Genomic DNA, 19,590 nt, shown 5'->3' on the forward strand with positions numbered 1-19,590 from the left:
ATATTCTCTAAGCATCCTAAACTCAATATTACCAACAAAGAACCCTTTCTCTTTCACCCCAAACCATCCCTTCTTTTAAACTCTTTCTTTCTTTCTTTCTTTTTTTTTTTTTTTGGCAGGGCAATGAGGATTAAGTGACTTGCCCAGGGTCACATAGCTAGTAAGTATTAAGTGTCTGAGGCCGGATTTGAACTCAAGTCCTCCTGAATCCAGGGATGGTGCTCTATCCACTGTACCACCTAGCTGGCCCCTTAACTCTATTTCAATTGAGAACAGCTATGTGATACAGTGGATAGAGTGCCAGGCTTGGGGTCAGAAAGACCTGAGTTCAATTATGGCCTCAAATACTTACTAGTTGTGTGATCCTGGGAAGTCACTTAACCCTGTTTGGCTCCAGTATCTTTCCTGAGAAAACCCCAAATAGGGTCACAGAGACGGACAAGATTGAAAGGACTAAACAACACAATTAAAGGCAAGGTTATCACTATACTCTAATGACCTACCCTCCTCACCTCATTATTACTCCTCACTCTAACTTACCTGTGTATCAAATTTGTTGCCAAATCTTATTGTTTTAACATTCATAATATATCTATATGAACTCTTCAATCCCAGTATTGACTAATTAAAATTCTCACAGAAGGGTAGACACTTAGGAAGTTCAGGTACTGCACAGATGGCTGGAAGTTTTCATCCCACCCATCTCATTCTACACCTAGCTTCTATTCCCCTACAATATGCCTGATACCATGGATGTCTCAATCCCATGCATCTGATTAAGCCTGACTCAGTTTCCTCCAATATGTTCGGTGGCATGGACGTATATCCCATCCACCTATTTTAAGCCTGGCATACTGCATGTGCTGTATATATTGCTCAAGGGTAATCCCCATAATTATCTCAGATATCATGATAAATACAGTGTTGGATTTGGCCTTGACATTTGTTACCAATTATATTAGATTTTAAAATTTCTCATAATGGCATAAAGATAATTAGGCAGATGATACAAAAAGTGATGAAATGAAGATTTAAAAAAATTCTTGTCTTCTCAATTCATGTTTTTAAGAACTCTCATTGTTTTATTTGAAAAAGCTATGTTTTACTGTTTCATCAAGGAACACCTGTTCCTAGAAGAAACAAAGGGGGGCAATGTGATGAAATAATGAGATTTAGCAGATACTCAAACACCCACCTGGAGATTAATCTAGACTGATTGAATTAAGTGAGAGTGATTAACTGCTGATTAGCCTACTTCAAGTTAACTGGATTGTAATCACACCTTGAGAAAACCTTCAGAACCAATGGATTTGGATGACACCAACCAATCAGCTTGAAGCAGTGTGTAAGGACCGCCTCTGTTCCAGACCTATAAAAAGCTTCCACAATCAGCTTGCTGGAGAGAGTTTGTGATTGAAGCAGGCTTGTGTCAGAGGACTTGAGGAAGAACCAGACCAGGCTGGGACTCTACGCTAAATAGGCTTTTTTCTTAACTTTCTGAACTCCATGGGAATATCTGTATGCTTTAATAAATGTTTAATGCCCAAGGACTGGTGCTAAAGCTTCTAATTTAAGGCTACCACAATTTAGACTTTAAACATCATAATTTCCAATTCTTAGCCACCACAAAGAGTTGCTATAGGTAATTTTTGTACATTTTTTCCCTTTTCTCTTTTCCACAATCACTATTGTTAACTTTTCCCCTTCGTCCTATTCCTTTCCCCATGATATTTACTCTATTATCTATCTTTTTTCACCCTATTCCTCCTCAAAAAGGATTTGCTTCTGACTGCCCCCTCCCCAATCTGCCCTCCCTTCTTTTGGCCCTTCCTCCTTATCCCCTCACCTTCCTATTTTCCTGCAGTTAGATAGATTACTCTACCCAATTGAGTGTGTATGTTATTCTTTCCTTGAGCCAATTCTGATTAGATTAAAGTCTTCCAGCCAATTCTGATGAGTGTGAAGTTCATTTACTGTCCTGCTCCTCACCTATCTCTCCCCCCGCCCTCATTCCATAAGCCCATTCCTGTTTATTTCATGTGGGATTTCACCCCATTCTAACTCTCCCCTTCTCCCTCCCCCAATGCATTCCTCTCACCCCTCAATTTTACCCTGAAGTTGTCATCATGGGGAAGCTAGGTGGCATAGTGGACAAAGCACCCAGGAGGACCTGAGCCCAATTCCAGCCTCAGACACAATGATTTTAAGCAATGATTTTCTTCAGAGAGCTTTTGTACTTCTTTTTCCTTTTAGCCAATTTGGCTTTTCAAGCTGTTGACTTTTTTTTTATGACACTCCTGCATCACTCTTATTTCTCTTCCTATTTTCTCCTCTACCTCTTTTAATTTATCTTCAAAGTCCTTTTTGAGTGCCTCTATGGCCTGAGACCAATTCATATTTTTCCACAAAGCTTTGAATGTAGGAGCCCTGACATTGCTATCCTCTTCTGAGGGCACACCTCTATCTTCCTTGTCACTAAAGAAACTTTCTATGCTCCTCACCTTTCTCTGTCTGCTCCTCTTGCCTGTCTTTTACTTGACTTTTAGCTCCTTAAAGTGGGGCACTGTTTCCATGCTTCACTGTCCCAAGTTTCAGGGGGTCCTAGGTGGTGTGATTTAAGGAGGGGCAGGTTCTTCACTTGCCTGGCCTGTTCCCTGGTCTGTACATAACACCAGACCAACTTGCTAATTAACCAGAGAGGAGACCTTTGTGTACTGTGGTTGTTAGCTCTAATGAACCTGTGCCCCTCCCCCACCTGGGCCACTACTACTCAAGTCTACTTCCTGGTTCCCAGCAGGGGTGAAAAACCCAAGGCTTGCCTCAGCACCAGCAGAGATCCCTGTAATCTTCCCCTTGCCAACTACTCAGATCTCTCACCAGACTGGGAGCTTGCTTCCAGATGACACTGGTGCTGCAGCTGATTCAGAAGCTCTGATGGTCTCTTTCCCTGGCTCAGCCTGTCTGGGACTGTATTTGTGTCAGAGTGACATTGGGGTTGGGCTCCACACCTACCCGGCACAGCAGCCTCCTCCTTCTGACCTTCTCCCTCTATTTGATAAAGCTCTCCATAAGCTAGGCTCTTCTTACCTCTCCTGTTTTCTTTTTCCCTTTTCTCCCTTCTACCATCTTCTGATCTAGCTACATTAGCCAACTTGTACTTTTTTAAAGATGATATAGCATCTTTCACCTCCATGACTTTGCACTGGCTGTCCCTAATAACTCATCTCTATCTCCTGATTTTCTTTGTTTCCTTGAAGGCTAGAGCAAGTCTCATCTTTTTAAAAAGGGCCTTTAGTAGTTTCTTCAAGATACTATTATTTCCATCCCTCAAATTGCCTTCTGTATATTCCATCTATGTCTTTTATATACTTAGTTCTTTATATGACGTCTCCCCTATTAAAATTTGAGCTCCTTAAGGGGAGCCTTTCTTCCTATAACTACTGTTTAGTGCGGCACCTGAAAAACTTAACAAAATCTTGCTTATTGATTGATTTTAAACTATAGATAGATAGATAGATAGGCAGTTATCTCTTCCACCTTCAAGCCCCAAATGTCCATGCCATAGAACTCATTATGGAACAAAAATGTTAGTTTTAAAGAATATACAGACTCACCAGTGGAAGAAAAAAAAACAATTATGAAGTGCAGAAACATTTTTGGTAACTGCTACCCATGGCAGATATAAACTGGATGTCAAAAAATTTGTTCTACTCTGCCATATCTGTCTAGTTATACAGGTTCATTTACCCAATTTTGACTGCATTTTTCACTTTGTTGTGCTACTGAAAAACCTTCTAAGAAGACATTCAGAGTGCAAGCAACATACAAATGCAAATTATTTCTGAGTTTTCTACAATTCCACTAATTATTATTGTTGTTAATGATGATGACAACAAAGTAATAATAACAATAATGATAATACACATTTGTACAATACCCAGTATCTGCCAGGCATTGTGAAAAAACACTTTACAATTACTATTTTATTTGATCTTCACAAAATTTTTGAGAGATAGTTCTGGTTTTATCCATGTTTTATAGATGAAGAAACTGAGAGAAACAGGTTAAGTGACTTGTTCAATATAAATGTTTGAAGCCATGATTTGCACTTATTTTTTTCTGGTGCCAGGCCTATTTCCCCAACCACTTTGTCTACCACGTGCCTTAATTAAGCTTAAGAGGCTGTTAGGTACCCACACATTGGTGTACATTAGTTTAATCAGATTGCTTTTGTCCTAATACCTAAGTGATAACACTTATAATGAAGGTAGTTTTGATTGGGGAAAAATAGAGGTAGGTAATTTGGGGGCAAACAACATTGTTGTAGGCCTAGCGAAAAAAACTGCAGTCCTGGGATAATGGCAATGCCAAGACTTTGATGCTTGAAGAAATGACCGGGGGACAGTTAGGTGATGCAGTGGATAGAGCACCGGCCCTGGAGTCAGGAGTAGCTGAGTTCAAATCCGGCCTCAGACACTTGACACTTACTAGCTGTGTGACCTTGGACAAGTCACTTAACCCCAATTGCCTCACCCCCCCCCCAAAAAAAAAGAAATGACAAGGAGTGAGGAATATGGAAAGAGTGGATGCCCAAGACAAACTGCCTATTTGATTTGGATTAGCCCAGGATAGGAGCTAATATGATTTTGTTACTAATTACTCCTAGGAACTCCTTGTTTTCAAATAGGTACACTTTTTATTCTGAGCTAAATTTTAAACACAGAAAAATAAGAAATGTAATAAAATGTCATTAATAAAAATCATAATTGTATGGTGTTGTAGGGTTTGCAAAGTATTCTATACAAATTTTCATATTTGATCTCTACCACTGCTGACAAGGAAAATGTGGCTAAAAGAATTTAAATTACTCAATTCACACAGTTAATAGATATGTGAGACAACATTTGATCTCAGGTCTTCCTGACTCTGTTTTTCTATCTACTTAGATACCTAACTTGCCTGGTATGTTTTTTTTCTTCTTTGTATTTTTGTTTGTTTTTTGGTCCTGGTGTTTTAAATCTTATAGAATATATTTCATAAATTGCCTCATTAGATACTCAGGAAAACTCTGTGAGATAAGTAATGCAATTATCTTCAATTTTACAAATGAGGAAATTTACTGAAGCCAGGAAACCATGCTAGTATCTATACAGATCAACCAGACTTCTAACTCACTCCCTATTATTCTATATAAAAGGAATTTTCCATTTTTATTGCCTTGTCCAGGAATTGAACCCCCATTAATAATAATGTTTGTATGGAAATATTCCAAGTCATTTACAAATGAACTCTTGGGACACACTGTATTTGGAAATTGGGAACAATTTATGCTCCTTACTTTGGTTGGATCTCCCTTTAGTGTTGTTTGTGGATGGGCACAGGACATAGTGATTTCCTCTTAAAAATGTTGGGTACATTTTCATGTATGCTTCCACTAGCTCCTTCCACCTCCTATTGTTGTCAAATGTCTTAATTAATCATATCTATTAATGCTGTAATGAGTTACTTGGCTTCACAACTTTTATTTTCTTTCCTCAAAATTAATAATGTGTTAACATAGTACTAGTGTGGAATTTACCTTTGACAATAAAGACAGAGTTTTTGTTTGTACTGAATTTAGGTACAAAAAAATTCTAAACCTTATTTTTCTTCTAATTGCTTTTTAGCCGCTGGCTTTTTAGTCAATCTTCCCACCCTACAACACACACAAACACAGATACACACACACACTCCTTACCTTTGTTCCTTCTAGTATTCAGTTTTAGTTCTGTAGTGTCCATTTGCTTTGGGATATTGGAAGCACACATCTTCAAAAAAGAAAAAAAAAGCCAGCAGAGATGTGCGTATCTAGAACTTCATGCAATATGTATAAGCTCTGACAGTTTTCTTCCACCACTTTCATTGGGTTCAGTGATATTCAGCACTTTCTGCAAAGATTATAATGAAAAAAGAGGAAGATCAAAGGAAGTGCTTATCTCCCAGTGACATGTCCAAACAGTCATTCTGGATTTCTCTACTATGCCCATCTAATTTGCTTTCTCATACTCAGCTGAAAGAAAAGCATCTTGAGAAAGTTTTCTTACATGAGTCTATCCATCTGTTAATGCAGCCCCTGTGCCAGTAATTTACAAGTAATGGTTTACAGCTGTGAACTCTGGCTCCTGAGCTGTTTTGGCCATTCAGTAATTACAACAGTTTCATTAACATTTAAAGGAAATAGTCTGCTCAATATCAATTAGGGACTCTCTGCAACTATAGAACTCCATTTTTTATATTTGCATTTGACATTTAATATTCTGCACACATAAATTCTGGGTCCTGGAAATGCATTGCCATAGAAGGTCAAAATTAATCCTGAGGCCATCTCTACTTAACTCTAGTAAGCTTTAGGAAACATTTCTACAGGAACTGGTAATATAAAAGGTTATTTTAGGATACTAATACATCTGAAAATTTAAGTACTTTCCTGCTTACTAAAGCTAAGGTTAAAGAGTTTTCTTCAATACCTGCTTTGTCTTCTGTATTCCAGGTAAATCCCAAATTTATTTGAAACAGATTTGCATAGCATTAAATAGGAAGATGGCATCTATTATTTGTAAATCTTTTCTAACTGCCCTAATATTTAACTGAAATTATTGTGACAGTCTGGTGAATACCAGTTTTATAAATTTCTTTCTATCTATCTATCTTTCTATCTATCTATCTATCTATCTATCTATCTATCTATCTATCTATCTATCTATCTATCTATCTATCTATCTATGTACCTACCTAGGATCTATCTATATAGATAAATATATATATTTATATAAACCATATATACATGTATGCATGTATATATACTTGCATAAATATATACTTATATACTGTTGCATATCTGCATACACATACATGTTTATGTACATATATGTGAGTATACATAAATATGTGTATATATATATATACATCTATATATACACACACACTGACATGTAAATGTATATGTGTGTGTATACCCACTGTTGCAAAAACACCTTCTGAAAAGGTTGATTCAGAAATAGTCCTCATTAACTAGCACTAGGAACACTGAATGGAATTAAGCTATAGTATGATTGATGCAGATGAAACATTAGATTGTAAGATGAGGGCTGAGTGACTAGAATTATAAATTGGGTTCCAGAGACTGGAAATCCTAATCCTTGGAGAACTGAGTTCTGCTGAATTTGACACCAAGGCAGTGTCAGAGGAAAGCATAATTAGGTAAGAGCTATGTTATTAGAACTGTGAGAAAAGATGGAAGCTTGCTCATAGAAAACAATGTAAAAGCCTAGATGCTAGAATTGAAGGAAAGAGTCATGAGCAAAACTGACTAGATAACAGGTCCTTCTGTAATTTTTCTAATATTCTTTCTATATAGGGAAATAAATTTCACCTCCTAAGTTTGAAGAAGGATACACCATAGTTATGATGGCTGGAGAGATGCTGGCATATGGAATCCAGCCAATAATGAAATTAATATATACTTGACCACTGAATGAATCTCAAGTTTAAGCATTATGAAGATGGAATATACATATAAATATACACATACATATATATGTATGTACAATATTTTTACATATATACACATAGGTATGTATATGTATATATGTGCATATATAACAACATCAATATATTATATAAATATATACAACATATGTACACATATAAATGTATATACTTATATACATATACACACATACATATGTATACATACATATATATGTACATATGCATGTGTATAATTAAACATGACCCTTGCATGGTTGCTTTCTTTTTTTCCCTCTCTGCAAATATGAAAAAAAACCCTACAATCTTCCCATTAACAAATTTCATGGAACAAAGATCCTTAATTATTTGTTTTCAATTAACAAAAGTATATTTTTGTTCTTATCTTCCAAATAAAAAAGAAAGGAAAAAAATGATTGCACAAGGTAAACAAATTAATACACTGGCCATTTCCTTCCTCTCTTCCTCTTTTTCTCTAATCTATCAATACCTATTACATAACATATTTTATACCTACATATCTATATTATATAGTTTTAGACGTGGATATAGCCCTGAATTTCACCTCCTTTCTCTCAGAATATGGATGGTGTATTTTATCAAGAGTCCTCTAGAATCCTGGTAAGATTCTTAAATCTTTCAAAGTTGTTAGTCTTTACAATTTTTTTGTTATTTTTGAATTATTTTTAATTTTGTCCTTCTGGTTCTGCTACTATTATTAATAAAATTTGTTCATGTCTTCCCCAATTTATCTGAAGCCATAATTTTTTTTATTCTTTACAGTATAAGTATTACATTATATTGATATACCAGAATTTGATCATCCATTTCCCATTTTATATGAACTTTTAAAATTTATATTCATCAGAATGTTTCAGTGAGAAGCCAAGATGACAAAGTAAAGGCAGGGACTCATTTGAGCTCTCCAGATTTTCTTCTAAACAAATTGAAAATAATGCCTCAAAATGAATTCTTGAGTAGTAGAATCAAGAAAAGGATGGGGTGATACAGTTTTCCAGCTTTAGACAATATAGAAGGTCTACAGGAAAGATTTGTCTACCTGGGGTGAGAGTGGAGCACAATAAATCACAGGAAATACCTGGGAAAGCCAAAACACATCTTGGGGGTGAATGAATCATCAGCTTTGTATTCAAGATCTCTCAGACCACATACAGCAAGGTTGCTGGACAACTGGTCAGTAGGGGATTAATTGGGATAATAGAACCTAGAGTTGTAGAGGAGTCAGAACCCTTGTTCCAATTCTAGGTGGAAAAGTATTCTTTGGGTTCCCTCACAGACCAGGAGAGCAGTGACCACATCTCTCCTTAGAGCATACCACCTTAGAAGAACTGAAAACATATAGGTCCCCAGAATTAGTCCTGAAAATTGGAAGCTTGGAATAGTGCCCCCTCCTCTGTGGGGGCAGAGCCCAACTTTAACAGAAAGTAAAAGTCACGAAATAGGCTGGAAAAAATAAGCAAATAACAAAAAGGTATCTAATCATAGAAGATTGCTATAGTGATTGGGAAGATCAAAACACAAACTCCGAAGAGGACAACAGTGTCAAAATGGCTACATGAAAAGCCTCAAAGGAAAATGTGAATTAGTGCCAGACCCAGTGAAAATTCCAGGAAGATTTAAAAAATGAGTTTTAAAATAAAACCATAAAGTAGTAGCAAATATTGGGAAAAAATAAATGATAGTGATAGTGGAGAATCATAAAAAAAATGAGTTAAGAGCTTGGTAAAGGAAGCACCCAAAAAAAAAAAATGGTGTGAGGGAAGAGATACAAAAAAGAATTTTAAAAAGTAGAATTAGCCAAGTGGAAAAGGTTTCTTCACTGAAGAAAATAATGGAATTAGGTTTCCTAGGGCAGAGCCAAGATCGCAGAGGAGAGGCTGGAACTCCCATAAGCTCCAGTTAAACCCATCAACACACTCCCAAATAATGCCTTAAAAAACAAACAAAACAAACAAATGCAGAGCAGCCTAATACACGTGAGAACAGAGTGAGACTATTTTTCAGCAAAAGAGGGCAATTGTGATCACCTGCTGATTGGGCTGAACAGCTCAGCAATGAAGTCCAGACTCAGCCAGGAACAGACAGTGCTTCCAGTGTACTTCAGAGTCTTCAGCGCCAGTGGCTTCTTCTGAGGCTCCGATCACAGACTGGTGAGGGGGTTAGGGGGTTGGATGGTGGGCCGGGGTTAAGTGGAGGCAGTCTCTGCTGGAGTTGGAGTGAAAGCTCCCTGGTTCTGAACCAGTGGTATGAATCGAGTGGTGATGGCCCAGTGCGGGAGGGGCACAGACATGCTAAGCTTCTGACCATAGAAAATCAGAGTTCAATCAGACTTCAGTTTCCAGGTCAAAGAGAAAATGGCTGTTGTTAGTCAGAGGCCAGGCAGGCTGAGAAGAAGCCCACTAACCCCCTGGGCCACACTGTAGCTCAGAACAGTGTGTTCTGGAAGCAGCAATACACTTTAAGAAGGACTTAAAAGCCAAGAAATAGGCAGCCAAGATGAGCAGGCAGACAATGCAGCAGACCATCAAAAACTTCTTTGGGAGAAAGGTAGACCAGAAAACACCCTCAGAAGAAGATAATAACAAAGCCACAACTCCAATATCCAAAACTGCCAAGAAAAATATGAATTGGTTTCAGGTCATGGAATTATTCAAAAGGGACTTTGAATAGAAAGTAGAAGAAATATAGAAGGAAAATTTAGAGAGATGGAGGAAAGAATGGAAAGAGAAATGAGAGCAACGAAGGAAAGTCATGAGAAAAAAGTAAACCATTTGAAAAGCCAAATGGGAAAGGAAATAGAAAAGCTCTTTCAATAAAATGATTGCCCAATAATTAGGATTGAACAAATGGAAGGTAGTGACTTTATGGGAAACCAAGACACAGTAAAGCAAATCCAAATGAATAAAAAAAATAGAGGGTGATATGAAATATCTCCTTGGAAAAACAGCTGATCTGGAAAACAGACCCAGGAGAGATAATTTTAAAATCATTGGACTACCTGAAAACCATGACCAAAATAAGCTTAGACACCATCCTTCAAGAGATTGTCTGGGAACGTTTTCCTGATATCCTAGAAGCAGAAGGTAAAATAAAAATTGAAAGAATCCACCAATCACCTCCTGAAAGAGATCCCAAAAATAAAACCTACAGGACTATTGTAGCCAAATTCCAGGGCTGCCAGGTCAAGGAGAAAATATTGCCAGCAGCTAGAAAAAGGGAATTGAAATACTGTGGAGCTACAATAAGGATAAACAAGATCTAGCAGCATCTACATTAAAAGACTGGAGTGCATGGAATATGATATTCCAGAGGACAAAGGAACTGGGACTACAGCCAAGAATCATGTACCCAGAAAAACTGTGTATAATCTTTCAGGGGGGAAAATGGGACTTCAATGAAAAAGAGGACTTTCAGGCATTTGTGATGAAAAGACCTGAACTGAATAGAAAATTTGATTTTCAAATATAAGACCCTAGAGAATCATAAAACGGTAAACAGGAAAAATAAATTATGAGGGATATTAAAAGATTAAATTGTTTACATCCCTACATGGAAAGATAATACTCCTAACTCATAAGATATTTCTCAGTATTAAGGCAGCTGAAAGGAATATACTTAGAGGTCACAGGTATGAATTGAATATGAAGGGATGATATCTGTAAAGCATTTATTTTTTGTTTATCCTTGTTTTTTGTGGAGCAGGTAGGGTGTGGTGGCTTATGTTCAGGGACAGATGTGGGCTTGGGGCCTCCTGTGTCTAGAGCTAGTGCTTTGTCCACAGTGTCAGTTAGCTGACCCATGATGACATCTTCAAAATTAAGTTAAGGGGTATGAGGAATGCACTGGAAGAAAGGAAAAAGGAGAGGCAGATTGGGGAAAAGTAGTTCACATAAAAGGTATAAGAAAAAGATTATGGAGTAGAGGGGAAGATATGAAAGGAGTGGGGGAGTGAGCCTAACTCTCATCAGAATTGGCTCAAAGAGGCAATCTTTACACATTCAAGAGGGGATAGTATTATATCTTGCCCTGTGGAAAAGTGGTAGGGGAAGAAGATAAGGGAGAGGGGAGAGGCAATGGAAGGAAAAGCAGATTTAGGGAGGGGGCAGAAAGAAGCAAAACATTTTCAAAGAAGGATAGGGTGAAGGAAGATAGATAATAGAGTAAATATCAAGGGTAGGGATTAAGATGGAGGGTAATACAGTTAACAATAGTAACCATGAAAGAAATGATGAGCAGGATGCTTTCAGAAGAATGTATGAAAAATGCAAACCATCAACAGAGATAGAACTGATGGCATCTAAATGCAGATTGAAGTTTAATTTTATTTGTTAGCTCCTCTTTCTAAAGGTATTTCGTCTATTTTCTTTCACAACCTGACTAATGAGATGTTTTGCATAACTGCACAGGTATAACTTAAATTGAATTGTTGGATTTCATAGGGAGGGATGAGGAGGGAAGGAAGAAGAAAATTTAGAACACAAAGTTTTTTAAAAATCAACGTAAAAAGTAATGATGAGCATGGGGAGGTCAGAAAGACCTCGAAGGACTTACATGAACTGATGCTGACTGAGAAAAGCAAAACCAGGAGAACATTGTATATAGTAACAGTAGCATTGTGGGATGAACAATAGTAACATACTTGGCTCTTTTTAGCAATACAATGGTCCAAAACAATTTCAAATAACTTCATAATACAAACTGTTCTCAACATGCAGAAAAAAGAACTGTGGTTTAGGAATGCAGATTGAAAATACTGTTTCTACTTTTGGGCTCTTTTTTTAAAAAACATTCTTTTTTTGAAGTATTTCCCTTGTGCTCTGACTCTTCTGTCACAATAAAACTAATGCAGAAATATATTTAATGTGATTGCAAATATATAACCTATATTAGATTGCTTTCTGTCCTGGGGAAGAGGGAGAGAAGGGAGGATGGGAGAAAAATTTGGAACTGAAAATCCTATGAAAACAAATGTTGAAAACTATCCTTATTTGTAACTGGAAAATAATAAAATACTGAAAATAATGGAATTAGGGAAATCTAATTGCTTCATAAAGGAACAATAAAACAAAATGAAAAGAATGAAAAAATAGGATAAATGTAAAATATTTTATTGGAAATACAACTGATCTAGAAAATAGATTGAAGAGATACAATTTAAGAATTATTGGACTGCCCAAAAGCAAAGATAAAATAAAAGCATAGAAACCATATTTCAAGAAGTTATTAAGGGAAATTGCCCAAATATCCTAGAATCAAAGGGTTAAATAGAAACTGAAAGAATTCTCAGATCACTTCCCAAAAGAGATTCCAAAAATGAAAACTCCCAGGAATACCATAACCAAATTTCAGAGAACCTTATTCAAGGAGAAAATGCTGCATCAGTTAGAAAGAAAGAACTCAAATACTTTAGAGCCAAAATTAAGATACCATAGGATTTAGCAGCTTCTACATTAAATGATTAGAGGGTATGGAATATAATATTCCAGAGGGCACAGTACCTTAGATTACAACTAGGAATTACCTACCTAGCAAAACTGAGTATATTCCTTCGGGGGAAATGGATATTTAATGAAATAGAGGAGTTTCTGATGAAAAGATCAGAGATGAACAGAAATTTTGATTTTAATTAAAAGACTCAATAGCAACATAAAAAATCTAAACAAGAAAGAGAAACCATAAAGGCTTCAATAAGGTTAAACTGTTTAAACCCAGAAAGCATGGGTGTTAATTGTCTATGTTGGGATGAAATTTAAAAAAAAATAATGGGTGAGAAAGAGACATGAACTGGGAGAAGGGGTAAGGAGAGGTACAATGGGATAAGTTATCTCACATAAATGAGGGCCAAAAGAGCTTTTAAAGTGAAGTGGAAGGGGGCAGCTAGGTGGCGCAGTAGATAGAGCACCGGCCCTGGATTTGGGAGGACCTGAGTTAAAATCCAGCCTCAGACACTTTACATACTTACTAGCTGTGTGATCCTGGGCAAGTCACTTAACCCCCACTGCCCCGAAAAAAAAAAAAAAGTGAAGTGGAAGATGGGGATGGGCATAATGCTTATATCTTACTCTTATTATAATTGTCTGAAAAAAAGAAATATCATACTCAGAAGGGTATAGAAATCTATCTTACCCTACATGGAAATATGATATGAGGGGGTTAAGAAAGCAGAAGTACTGATAGAAGGGAGGGCAGAATGGGGATATGGTGGTAAGAAGCAAAACACTTTTGAGGGGAGACAGTTAAAAGAGAGAAAAGAAATGAGAAAAATAAGACAGAGAGAAATAGATGATTAATCATAACTGTGAATGTGAATGGGATGAGTTCATACATAAAACAGAAGAGAATACTATAGTAGATTAATCACCAGAATCCAACAATATGACATTTACAAGAAACACACTTGAAGCAGAGAGACAAAGTAAAGGTATGGGACTAGAGCAGAATTTGTTGTGCTTCAATCAAAATGAAAGGAAGGAAGGAAGGAAGGAAGAGAGAGAAGAGGAGAGAGAGAGAAGGAAGAGAGAAGGGAGGGAGGAAAACATGGGTAGAAATCAAAATCTTATTCAAAGCAACAACAAAAATATATCTAATAAAGAGACATGCAAGGAAACTACATTTTGTTAAAACATACCCTAGACAATGAAAATATAGCAATAATAAAGACATATGCTCCAAATGGTATAGCATTGAGGTTTTTAAAGGAAAAGTTAAATGAGTTGCGAGAGGAAATAGACAGTAGGATTATACAAGTGGTGGACTTCAACTTTCACCTCTTAGAACTATATACATTTAAGCTAAAAATAAACAGAAGTTAAAGAGACAAATGGAATTATTAAAAAGTTAGAAATTAGGGATCTCTGTAGAAAATAGAATGGAAATTGAAAAATATACCTTTTTCTCAGCAATACATGGCACCTACACAAAAATTGATTATGAATTAGAATATAAAATCCTGCTAAACAAATGATGAAAAGCAAAAATATTAGATTCTTTTAAGATTATAGTGCAATAAAATATATATTAAATAAAGGACTATTGAAACATAGATTAAAAAGTCAATGGAAACAATAATAGAAAAAGTAATGAGTAAAGAATGAGTAAATCAAAGAACAAATCATAGAAACAATTGTTAATTCCATTAAAGAGAATGATAACAATGAGACAACATACCAAAATTTATTAGAGGTAGCCAAAGCAGTATTTGGGGGAAAATCTATCTTTCTAAAGACATCAATAAAATAGAGAAATATCAGATCAATGAACTGGGCATTTAGCTAAAAGGAAAAAAACAAAACAAAACAAAACAAAAAAAACTAGAAGAGCAAATTAAAAATCCCCCAAAACTTCTTTACTTGTTTTTCCCAAATAGTAAATATGGTATTAGTTGTTCTTTAACTTTTGGTAGAATTCATCTGTCAAAATCCAACTGGTTCTGGGATTTTTTTTTTATTAGGGAATTTCATTATGAATAGTTGAATATAAGACTCAACTTTTAACATTATCAATTTATTGGTAAAAATGTGAACTTGACAGCAATCTAGTGACACTTTGACTTGAGACCTGCTTTCAATTTGATGCCTGTTGTGATGACATGGCAGTAGTGGAGAGACAACTGGCCTTAAAGCTAGGAAGTCTTGGGTTCAAGTTCTGCTTCTGACCCAAACTGGCGGTGGACCCTGCCAAGTTATGCAACCTCTCAGTCCTCCAGTCCAGATGTGTCAAGCATTGCAATCATTTAACTATATCCTAATTAAGCTGTCCTCAGATACTACCTTCTTAACCAGCCAATCAGTTACAAAATGTATGTTTTGTTTTTTTCTGACATCTCCAGTAGCCTTTATTTTCAATTGACAGCAGTGACTTAACCTCCTGTGCTCCTAATTTATTATTTTTTCTCCCACAATTTTGATCATACCTAGAAAAGTTTTCTAGATTCTTTCAGGTGGATCCATTTGACCCCACATAAATTGTCTGAAATGGACAGTGATTGTCAGGTTCCTTGAGTCTCAGAAAGTTTTCCATCATATCTTAGTCACATGCCTCAGGGAAAACAATATACTTCTTTATTGTCCATATCAGAGGGAATATATGGCTACCTATGCATCCCTCAGGAATTGTTTAATACTACTTTTTTTTGTGAGTTTCACTGAATTGCTTTTTTCTTGGTGGCACCTGTAGATCTGCATCATTATTTCTTGGAGCATAAAAATGCATTCCCTCCTCAGAGCTCCCACCTTGATAAGAATATTCATATTACAAAGTCAAGAGTTTAGGAGTTACTCTTCTCTCTCCATTTTTCCCATATCTTCCATAAGAATTCAACCTCTAAAGTCCTGGAACAGATATAAATTATGCTCTACTATAGCGCTTCTGATTATTTTTTCTTTATTGTACTTTTTCAAATACTTCAATCTTTCCCTTCTCCCCTCATTGACTCCTCACCACTCAATCACTCAATAAATTGAAATATTTTCTTACTACTCCTAGTATAAAACATAAACCTATTTTTAAAAAATTTCCAAACACATTTCCGGTAAGCCCAGGAGCCCTGCGCTCCGGAGGCATGCGCGTCATCTCGTGAGGTAAGAACTTTGGGCACTGGAGCTCCTCCTCCTCAACCTGTGACCCGCCGTCTTTGAGCCCAGCCGCAGTCGCGGCAGCCACCGCAGCCCCAACGTTGCGGGGCCAAATACCTAGCTCAGATCATCGTGATGGGGGTGCAGGTGGTTGGAATGGCCTTTGCCCAGGCACTCCGGCAGGAATTTGCAACCAGCTGGGCAGCAGCAAATGCTCGTGGGCGCAGTTATCAATCTTCAGCTGCGTCAAAGGGGATCCTCAATGTCTCCAGGCTTAGCAGAGAGGAGATCCAGAAGAACTTTGATCATTTCTTTAAGGTAAATGATAAATCTGTAGGTGGCTCCTGCAGTCAAAGGTGGTTTGAGCTAAGGAGAGGCTACATGATGAATTCAAAATCCAGGCCCAGGATGAGAGTGAGAGAGGGCAGCACCCCAAAACGTGACCTCCTAGCCTTGCCTATCTTTGCTTCAGTGTAAATAATTTATAGCTTGGTAATAAATCTCTTTTCTGGAAAAAAAAAATTCTAACCAGGCCTTGCCTGCCATTTCACTCATTTTAAACTCTGTCCATGTACATCATAATTTACTTACCCTGATCATCCTTCTGTTCCTCAGATACTACATGACCTATCTCCATGTCTTCGTATTGTATGTCCTTTGTATCTAGAATGTTCTCCTTCCTAACCTTAGCTTTGTTGGCATTTCTTCATATGCAGCTTAAATCTCCTCTCCATAAGAGGACTGTCCTGGTTCCTCCTTCTACTTATTGCCACATCCCCTACCCACCAGCACCTTTTCTTTTGAGATTATCTTCTATTTGCTTTGGAAATACTTTATGTTCCTACTTATTTATATATTGTATTATTTCCCTTATTATAATATAGCCCATTGAGGATAGGGAATAATTTTACCTTTGTGCTTAGCCATAGTACCTGCCACACAGAAAGTGTTTAATAATTATTTATTGACTGAACAAAAACAATTCCTATATCCTTATAACCTGTCTAGTGGAGAAACATTCCTCTTGTCATATACCGTTTTCCACTAGTAGTGTAATTTACTTTTTAGATTTGCTTTATACCATTACTTGACACAAATATTAGGTACTCTGCTGATCTCTTCAAAAATATTTTGATTTTCTATATTTGTTGGAAGCTCCTCAGTTCTCTGTATTTTTGTTGATATCTTGTGTGATTAATTACTTTTATTAATATTGGAAGCTCAGTGTTTGTGGACTTCCAAGCAAGGCTTTACCTCTAAAAATTTCTTGCCTTTTTCCCCCAAATCTTTCTAGCATTTCCTCTCACAAAATTGTAAATTAATTAGCAGTATTCTGTTCAACTCATGATAAAAACAAAAGGTAACTAGGTGTTTTTTTTTTTTTGCAAGAAAATAGTAGAAATCCAGCTTTTTATTTCATTTCATTATTTTCTTTTATCTTTTCCACATGGTCTTCAGACATCTTTTATCCCCATCCACATCCTTCTTATATTGAAGTTTCAATATCTTCCATTATCTCATCAAATGACAACACCATTTTCCTCTAGATTATCTTTAATTCTATAGAGGACAGTAGAAGTGTAGACATATGGGCACATAGGCCAATGACCTCAACACAAATATCCTGGATTTAAAATATCAGAGTATAACATGTAAGAAATGTAATCTAAATGGACCCCACAGCATTAGTAATATAGTTTTCCAGGTTACTGTTGCCATGAGATAAATTATCATACTATTTAGTATTAGAAAGTTGTATGCCTAAAATTATATATAATATATATGTGTGTATGTATGTATATATGTATCTATGCATTTTTAATTGGTTTAAATATTGTTTAACCTACTGGCCATGATGGAATTAAATTTTATGGGCAAAAAGAAAAATGGGGTACTTGGCAGTTATCCTGTGGAAACAAATCTTACCCAGGTTCCTACTGAGCCTAAAAGAATATCTTTAATTCTGTTACTTGTAATCTGTCAACTTTCTGAGAGAACTTACTCTGCTAGGGTCAATTCTTGGTTATTTAGAAATGAATAATCAATATAATGTATTAATACTCTCCTTTGTTTCTCCTTCCAATTCTTTTTTGTGCATACAGGCAAATAAAACACATACATATATGTTTATATTTGCATAAGTATGAATATATACATACAAGTGAATGATAAAACATATCATGTACATCATGAATGTTATGACTAGAGTAAGGAAGACCTGTGCTAAAATCCAGCCTTAGACACTAATTGGATAACTCTGGGAAGTCACTTAGTCTCTATCTACCTCAGTTTTCTCATCTGTAAAGTGGGAATAATAATAATAATACACCTATCCCCAAAGTTTTTATGAGGATCAGATGACATAATAATTATAATTCACTTAGCATGTCCCTGGCACATAATAAGCATCATATTGTTGTTGTTCATTTGTTTAATAGTGTCGGATTCTTCATGACCTCATATGGGCTTATATTGACTAAGATATTAGAGTGGCTTGCCATTTCCTTCTCCAGTAGATAACAGAGAAGTGAGGTTAGATGACTTTCCCAGAGTTATACAGCTAATTATGTCTAAGGACAGATTTGAACTCAGGTCTTCCTGACCACAGGTCAGCATTCGGGCTAGTGAGCCATCTAGCTGCCTCCATGTACCATAAAAACGTTAGTTATCATTAGCAGCAGCAGCAGCATTACCACTTCCAAACATAGATATTATATTTGTTTGACATTACTTTTATTTCAGAACATTAACCCTCTTGTCTCCTATCCAGAAAGCCATCTCTTATGATAAAAAAAAATTTTGAGTGAGAAAAAAAAATTGTTCAAAAGACCAAGCAATGTATCAACTGAATGTGATGGTATACGCAATACTTCACAGTCATAGTCTACCACCTTTTTTAAGATTGAGGGAAGGTAGATTTTACCTTTTCTACACCCCATTTTTATGTTTTGCCCTTTCATTTTAACTATTCCTTTGGCCATTAATTAATGCACAAACATTTATTAAGAATCATTTTTTCCTTCTTCAAAGCATTAAGCAGGGGAAAGGGAGAAAATGCAGAATAGTAGTTGCAACACAATAGATCTTACTAGAGGTGATAATTAAATAAAATGGACCTATGTATTTGTCAAAATTGAGGCAGAGCATAAAGTAAAAAAAATTCCATTTATTGTAGAAAAATAGAAGAAATAAACCTGGCTATTGTGCAAGTAATTTGCCTTGAAACACTAGCAGGCTTTTTTGAATATATATGATGAACCCTAAGATAGAAAAAATATCAGGGATTGTTTTTCTTTCTGTTTTTCTTCCTCAAAGTATTCAGGTTTTGTTTTTTTTCCAAAATAATAACAAAAGAGCCTCTGTTTAAACATTGTGTCTTTGATAGCAATTACTAAGTGGGTGGTTATCAAAAGAATATGAGTCATTAAAATTATTACTTTATACCATATTAGTGTAATAAATTCCATGT

The 19,590-nt window shown here is 36.1% G+C and overlaps 1 protein-coding gene across 1 annotated transcript in view; it reads left to right on the forward strand.

Annotated features, from left to right (window-relative positions):
- Positions 1–16,564, forward strand: part of LOC122755070 (mitochondrial import inner membrane translocase subunit TIM16-like) — a 59,489-nt gene extending 42,925 nt beyond the window's left edge. The window contains 2 exon segments of the mRNA XM_044003449.1: positions 16,191–16,461; positions 16,464–16,564. Coding sequence (XP_043859384.1) covers positions 16,191–16,461; positions 16,464–16,564 — 372 coding nt within the window.
- The last annotated feature ends 3,026 nt before the right edge of the window (positions 16,565–19,590 follow it).

Source organism: Dromiciops gliroides, chromosome 4, assembly GCF_019393635.1.
Source record: "Dromiciops gliroides isolate mDroGli1 chromosome 4, mDroGli1.pri, whole genome shotgun sequence".
NCBI lineage: Eukaryota > Metazoa > Chordata > Mammalia > Microbiotheria > Microbiotheriidae > Dromiciops > Dromiciops gliroides.